Below are 7,500 nucleotides of genomic sequence, written 5' to 3'. Positions count from 1 at the left end.
ACTAATACTAATTACTATAATAATACTAATAATGATAATAATAAAAGTAATAATAATAGTAATGTAACAATAATAACAACAACAATGATAATAATAATAACGATAATAATAATAATGATAATAATAATAATAATGATAATAATAATGATAATAGTAATGATAATAATGATAACAATAATAATGATAATAATAATAATAATAATAATGATAATAATAATAATAATAATAATAATAATAATAATAATGATAATAATGATAATAGTAATGATAATAATGATAACAATAATAATGATAATAATAATAATAATGGTAATAATGATATTAATAGTAATGATATAAAGATAATAAGGATATTTATATTAATGATAAGAATGATAGAGATAATAATGATAATAATAATAATGATAATAATAATAATAATGGTAATAATGATATTAATAGTAATGATATAAAGATAATAAGGATATTTATATTAATGATAAGAATGATAGAGATAATAATGATAATAATAATAATGATAATAATAATAGTGATAATTATGATAAGGCTGAAAATAATTATATTAATAATAATAATAATTATTATTATTATTATCATTATCATTATGATGATGGTAACAATAATACTGAAAATAATGACAATGATGATGACAGTAATAGTAATAAGAACGATAACGGTGATGATAAGGATAATAATGATAAATGTAATAACAGTGATAATAAAAAATAAACAAAACAACACCCAACAATAATAATAATAATAATAATTGACTGTCCAATGCGACTAATGGCATATCATGTGTCGGATAATCAATAAACTGGACCGTCCACTATATTGTGATTATGTTAAAGGTGATGCGTCGGTATAACCAATAATGGATTTTTTTCGTTAAAGAGGCATGTACGTATTTTTGTGTGTATGGCTGTGTGCGAGTGTTTTTTTTATGGATATATGTGTATGTATATGTGTGTATATGTATGCACACACTCACACGCATATATATATATATATATATATATATATATATATATATATATATATATAAATGTGTGTGTGTGTGTGTGTGTGTACATACATACATACATACATATATATATATATATATATATATATATATATATATATATATATATATATGCATATATACGTATGCATATATACTTATATCATATATATGTATATATATATTTATATTTATATATACATATATATACATATATGTGTGTATGTGTATATATATAAATATATATATATATATATGTATATATATGTATATATTCTCTCTCTCTCTCTCTCTCTCTCTCTCTCTCTCTCTCTCTCTCTCTCTCTCTCTCTCTCTCTCTCTCTCTCACTCACTCACTCACACACACACACTCTCTCTCTCTCTCTCTCTCTCTCTCTCTCTCTCTCTCTCTCTCTCTCTCTCTCTCTCTCTCTCTCTCTCTCTCTCTCTCGCTCTCTCACTCACTCACTCCCTCTCTCTCCCGCCTCTCGCCAAACAGGGTGAGGAGCCCGCAGATTCGGCGGTGGCGAGTCCCACGCTCGAAGACAACGAGGGATACCAGTGGGTCCTGCAGCAGCCTGGGGAGACTCCGGAGCTCACGGGCGCCAGGGAGGACGAGCAGAGGAATGCGTGGCGGGCTGAAGTTAGGTAAGGTTGGCTGGGGGGAGGGGGCGAAGGAGGAGGAGGAGGAGGAGGAGGAAAAGAAAGGGGTGGAGGTGGAGGAGGAAAGGAAAGGAAAGGGGAGGAGGTGGAGGAAAAGAAAGGGGAGGAGGTGAAGGAGGAGGAGGAGGAGGAAAGGAAAGGTGAGGAGGTGAAGGTGGAGGAGGAGGAGGAGGAAAGGAAAGGGGAGGGGGCGAAGGAGGAGGAGGAGGAGGAGGAAAGGGGTGGAGGAGGAGGAGGAAAGGAAAGGAAAGGGGAGGAGGTGGAGGAGGAGGAGGAGAAGGAAAGGGGAGGGGGCGAAGGAGGAGGAGAAGGAGGAGGAGGAGGAGGAGGAGGAGGAGGAGGAAAGGAAAGGGGTGGAGGTGAAGGAGGAGGAGGAAAGGAAAGGAGAGGAGGTATAGGAGGAGGAGGAGGAGGAAATGGGAGGAGGTATAGGAAGAGGAGGAGGAGGTGAGGGAAGGGAAGGAAGGAAAGGATAGCGGAGGGGGTGAAGGAGGAGGAGGAGGAGGAGGAGGTGAAGAAAGGGGAGGAGATGAGGGAAGGGGAGGGGGGTGGGGGACGGGTAGGGAAGTGAGGGAAGGGAGGAGTGAAGAAAGAGGAGGGGGTGATAGGAGGAGGAGGAGATGGAGGGAAGTTGGTATTGGAGGAGGAGGAGAGGAGGAAAGGAAAGGGGAGGAGGTGAGGAAAGGGGAGGGAGGTGGGGGAAGAGGAGGAGGTGGGGGAAGAGGAGGGAGGTGGGGGACGGGGGAGGGAGATGGGGAAGGGGAGGGAGGTGGGGGAAGAGGAGGTGAGGGGGGGGACAGAGGAGGGCAGGTGGGGGAAGAGGAGGTGAGGTGGGGGACGGGGAGGGGAGGTAGGGGAAGGGGAGGGAGGTGGGGGAAGAGGAGGGAGGTGGGGAAGAGGAGGGAGGTGGGGGACGGGGGGGAGTGTAGGGGAAGGGGAGGAGGTGGGGGACGGGGAGGAGGAAGGAAAGGGGAGGGAGGTGGGGGAAGAGGAGGGAGGTGGGGGGAGAGGAGGAGGTGGGGGTGAGAGGGGGGTGTGGGGAAGAGGAGGGAGGTGGGGGACGGGGAGGAGGAAAGGAAAGGGGAGGGCGGTGAGGGAAGGATAGGAGGTAGGGGAAGGGGAGGGAAGTGAGGGTGGGGGTGGAGGTGAGGAAGGAGGTGGTGAAAGAGGTGAGGGAAGGGAAGGAGGGGATGAAGGGAGGGAGGTGAAGGAGGTGAATGAGGAGAGAGAGAGGAGGGAGGAGATGAAGGAGGAGATGGAAGAGGGGATGAAGGAAGTAGAGGGGAGGGGGAGGAGGTGAGAAGAAGGGAGGCAGGGAGGGGGGAGAGGAGGAAGAGGAGGGAGGGAGGTGAGAGGGGGAAGGGGAGAGGATGAAGAAAGAGAAGGAGGATGATGATGAGGAGGAGGCAGAAGGAGGAGAGAGGAGGAGGGGCAGTGTGAGAGAGGAAAGAGAATTGAGGAGGATGTATGTGTGCGTGTGTGTAGTGTGTAGGTGTGTGTGTGTGTGTTGTGTGTGTTTGTGTGTGTGATGTGTGTGTGTGTGTTTGTGTGGGGTGTTTTGTGTTTGTTTTTTGTGTGATGTAACATTTTATATTGGGGGTTTGTCCCAAAAAGGTGGGACAAACAGACAATTTCAGACAAATTTTTCGTTTTTAAATATATATGTTGGACTTTCTGTGGGGAGAGTGAGAATGAGAGAGAGTACGAGCCCGAGAATACGGAGGAGAGAAGTGAGAGAGAGAGAGAGAGAGACGAGAGGACAGAGAGGGAGAGAGGACTCGGGCGAAGAGAGAGACGAAGAACGATAAAAGAGAGAGAAAAGGAGGGATGGAGAGAGAGCTGGGATTTGGCCCCCTTTGAGAGAGACAAAAAAGAGAGAGAGAGAGAGAGGGGAGAGTGAGTGAGAGAGAGCCGCGGAGAGCGAGGAGAGAGAGTGAGAGAGAGGGATTGGAACGAGATGGGGAGAGAGAGAGGATGAGAGATGAGCCGGAGAGATAAATAGATAGAGGAGAGAGAGAGAGGGGAGATTCGGGGCCAAAGACCATTCTCCTTCTGAAGCCTTTCCCTTCCACAGCCTATGGAGAGCCCGTCTCGTCGTGTCCTTATGCCGAGGTCGTGGCTTGGACCGCCAGGACTGGTCCACTTTCCACCTGTTGGTCCGCCATCCTCTCACACTCGACCTCAAGCTCTCCCTCCTGCACGCGCCTCGACTCTGCGCCTCCAACTGGGACGTGGGCGCGCACCCCCGGGAGGGGTGGCACTCATCCATCTGGCACAGTATGGCGAGGCTCTGTTGCAGCCCGATTCCTCCAGGCAGACGGGCTGGAGGTCCATCAAGGTCGATCCCAACCAGTCGTGGGCTCCTGTCAAGGTTAGGTTGTGTTGGATGAAGACGTGCATGAGAATTATTATTATTATTATTTTTGTATTATTATTATTTTTTTTTTTTTTTTTTTTTTTTTTTGGGGGGGGGGTTCTGCCGTTCATGGATAACTTTCTGTAATGTTTGTCGTTGTCTGTTTTTCATATGCTAAAACGCACTTTTGAGTAGGATAGTTTGTACTAATTTTGCAAGAAATACATATGTATATGCGTTACGTGTATTCTAACTTTGTGATCCATATCCCCAGGGCCCCGCCATGCTCGACTTCAGGCACTAGGATACAAGCGGGAGAGTAAAAGGCATCCCTCCGCCCCTATCCTCGGGGTTCAAAAAATGAAGGGGGCTCGGTCCTGGCCGCCTCACCCCTCGGACATGCTAGTCTTGGCGGGGGGAACTTGTCGCTGTACTTGACCGGGATGCACCAGTACCCGACCAACATCTCTGACCTGTTCTTCTCGGCCACCAGTCCCATTGCTCCTTCGCCAGACCCTATGATGCAGGATGTTCTTCAAAGACCTCAGTCCTCTGCTAGCTCCTACAGCTTCCTATCGGCTCAGTCCAACGCGTCACTCGACAAAAGACCAGAGAGCAGAGCGTCCATATCAGATGAAGAGACGGAGACTCTTCAGGAATCCGTACAGCATACCAAAGGCCCCGCCAAGAAGGAATGGGATTTTTCTTTGGGAGGGAAATGGACCCCTTTCGAAAAAGTACTAAGGATGTGAAAGGAGACAGCACCGAAGCCGTGCATGACGAACTTGCTGGGGAGATGCCTACAGAGGAAGCTCCTTTACCTGCTGAAATTTTGCGGAAAAGGGAGGGATAAAACGATCAGGGTTCCCGGGGCTCGCCTCCTACTGAATCTATAGACAGATATTTAAGTTACGATGACAAGTATGCCGGATCTCCAGTCCCTCCGCTCCAGCACCCTCTCTCGAGACAGTCATCTTCGTCCTGAAAAACAAACCCCAGCCCCCCAGCAGGAGAAGCAAAACAGGGAGCGTAAATTCCCCCAGCATGGGGGAGGACGTCTGCCTCCAACCCGGGCTCCCTGAGAGGTGCTCAATAAGGGCCCCGGGGGAAAAAGGAGAAGAGAGAGCGCCAATGCCCCAGATTTTGCTCCTGACTGGGACCTTATAAAAACGAAACTTTGGGAAAATGCAGCAGCACAACCCAAGATCAGGCGTCGCAAAGTCCTAACGAAACGACCGAGGAAGAAAGGAAGAGAAAGGAAGAATACAGAAGATCACTGAACCCATTCTATGAGGACATCGTCTGGTTAAAGGGTGAGGAAAATCCAAAGAAGACGAAAAGAATCCATTTGTCAAGGAGGATGTTGCAGTAGCTGGAATTAGGAAGGGAATCGTTTTATGGGGCCCGTCGAACTTATGAAGAAAGACGCCAAAGGTTCTGAGGAAATCAAAAAGAACAAAGATTATGAAAAGTTGCAAAATACACGAAAGGGCGAAAATGGGAAGAGGAAGCGGTTAGGGGAAACGTGGCTGACTACAGGATGACTCGGTGGCAGCCAACCAAGGGGAAAAGCGCCTCCCCCACCGCCCACGCCAGATCCAACTTCCGCTTCAGCAGCAGAGAACACATCAGTGACTGCCTCGAGTTCTGAAATTACTGAATCAACCACCTCAACCCAACAGCCGTCATCTACTCCGCAGCCCCCCACTCTTCAGGGCCCTCCTTCGCCCCAAAAAAACGGCACCAACCCCAGGGCTCTTTTTCCCATTCCCGAACAACCTCCACTCCCCAACCTTCATCAACTGACCAGTCAACCTCGCAGCCTCCTTCAACCACCCAGCGCCCCCCAACTCCAAAGCGAGCTTCACTCCCCAAAGGGGTCTTCAAACCAGGTTCCTCCATCCTCAGCTGTGAATAAGGGGAGCAAACGAAAAATGCCGAAGCAGATGAAACCAAGCCACCAATCCCCGCCAAACTCCGAAATGGAAGGGAGAAGATAAGACAGCGCCCCTCAGGACCGGAAAAAATTTCAGAGCAAATGACCCCCAAAGTGCCCCCAAACCCACGGGAGACGGCATAAAAACAAAAAAATCAAAGGAAGGACGGGGGACAAGTTCTGGGAAGCCATCAGAACCCAGCAACAAGCGGTACAGCTCCACCCTTTCCGAAAAATCCGCCTCCTCCGCCACCGTCGTCCTCGAAACCAGCGCCTTCTGACACTAAATCAGCCGAAGAAAAGAAAGAGGATGCAGCGACGATGCCTCCAAGAGACTCACTGGCCTTTATTGACGACATTCCGTACATGGATGCAAACGAAGTCAAGGATGCCAAGACGAAGACTTCAGATCGATAGGGACCCAGAAGAGTTCTCAGTACGAGTATCCAGAAGCCCCGGGAGGGGCATCGTGCCCGACCCAAATTTTTCCCCGACGGTCATGAGGCAGACTGCCCTTCTGTTGCGAGGATCACGCACGGTCCCTTTCATCGACGAGTCCGACCTCCCTCCCGACTGCCCTCCCCCTCCTCCGCCAGGACCTCCGCCCGATTCGCCACCCACGTCGCCTCCTGAGACGCCTCATACTTCCCCCCCTGAGACCCCGCACACCTCCCCTCCCGAAACGCCCCAAGGATCACCAGTCCCTTCCCGTGTTAACCTCTCAGCCACCACCACCCCCGGAGTAAAGAAAACGGAAACAGACAAATCAACGGATACCAGACAGGCACAGAAGGCAGAGGACAAAGACCAGCCACCCGCACTGCCACCCAAAACAGCTTTAACCTCGAGTACGTCACCGAAAACCAAAAACACCGAAATCAGACAAACGACGGAACAAACAAAAGCCTCGGAAGACAAACAAGCGAAAACGACGCAACCCCAAGACTCGAACGAAAAGGGACGAGCCTAAGAAAGAACACGAAACATTGTCCAGTCAGCCGTCGGTTCGAAGCTCAGTGTCCGAAGACCGGTATGAGATCCCAGACACATCGAAGCCGCCAGCCACGAGTCCGGACGGTGGCCAATCCTCCAAGACCGAGACCGGAGGCGACTCAGAGGGCAAGCCTGGTGAGTCGAACGAGCCTGCTTCGGTCTCTGACAAGCGCGAGATTCCTGAAGCGACGAAGGAGAGCGTGGTCGAGGAGCGCTATGAAATTCCTGAGGTCGTGAAGGAGACGGCGATTAATGGTGGAGCCAGCACTGTGGTAAGTCTTTTCAGTACCCTTTGTGATGCAAGATATTTTATATGGTTATAACAAGTAGACTTACACACACACACACATACACACACGCACACACACACACACACACACACACTCTCTCTCTCTCTCTCTCTCTCTCTCTCTCTCTCTCTCTCTCTCTCTCTCTCTCTCTCTCTCTCTCTCTCTCTCCCTCTCTCTCCCTTTCCCCCCCTCTCTCTCTCTCTCTCACTCACTCACTCACTCACTCACTCACTCACTCACTCACTCTCCTCTCTCTCTC

The 7,500-nt window shown here is 48.5% G+C and overlaps 2 protein-coding genes across 2 annotated transcripts in view; both read left to right on the top strand.

Annotated features, from left to right (window-relative positions):
• LOC125037461 (nascent polypeptide-associated complex subunit alpha, muscle-specific form-like) overlaps positions 1-4,326 on the top strand; it is a 31,521-nt gene extending 27,195 nt beyond the window's left edge. Inside the window, 4 exon segments of the mRNA XM_047630606.1 lie at positions 1,503-1,651; positions 3,741-3,918; positions 3,921-4,037; positions 4,297-4,326. Coding sequence (XP_047486562.1) covers positions 1,503-1,651; positions 3,741-3,918; positions 3,921-4,037; positions 4,297-4,326 — 474 coding nt within the window.
• A 2,020-nt stretch (positions 4,327-6,346) lies between these two features.
• Positions 6,347-7,500, top strand: part of LOC125037460 (proteoglycan 4-like) — a 9,666-nt gene continuing 8,512 nt past the window's right edge. Inside the window, exons 1-2 of the mRNA XM_047630605.1 lie at positions 6,347-6,806; positions 6,985-7,223. Of these exons, the coding sequence (XP_047486561.1) occupies positions 6,347-6,806; positions 6,985-7,223 (699 nt within the window). The remainder of the gene's footprint in view (positions 6,807-6,984; positions 7,224-7,500) is intronic.

This window comes from Penaeus chinensis, chromosome 23 (genome assembly GCF_019202785.1).
Source record: "Penaeus chinensis breed Huanghai No. 1 chromosome 23, ASM1920278v2, whole genome shotgun sequence".
Lineage (NCBI taxonomy): Eukaryota > Metazoa > Arthropoda > Malacostraca > Decapoda > Penaeidae > Penaeus > Penaeus chinensis.
The sequence above is the reverse complement of the archived record's forward strand: the minus strand, read 5'-3'. Positions and strand labels throughout refer to the sequence as shown.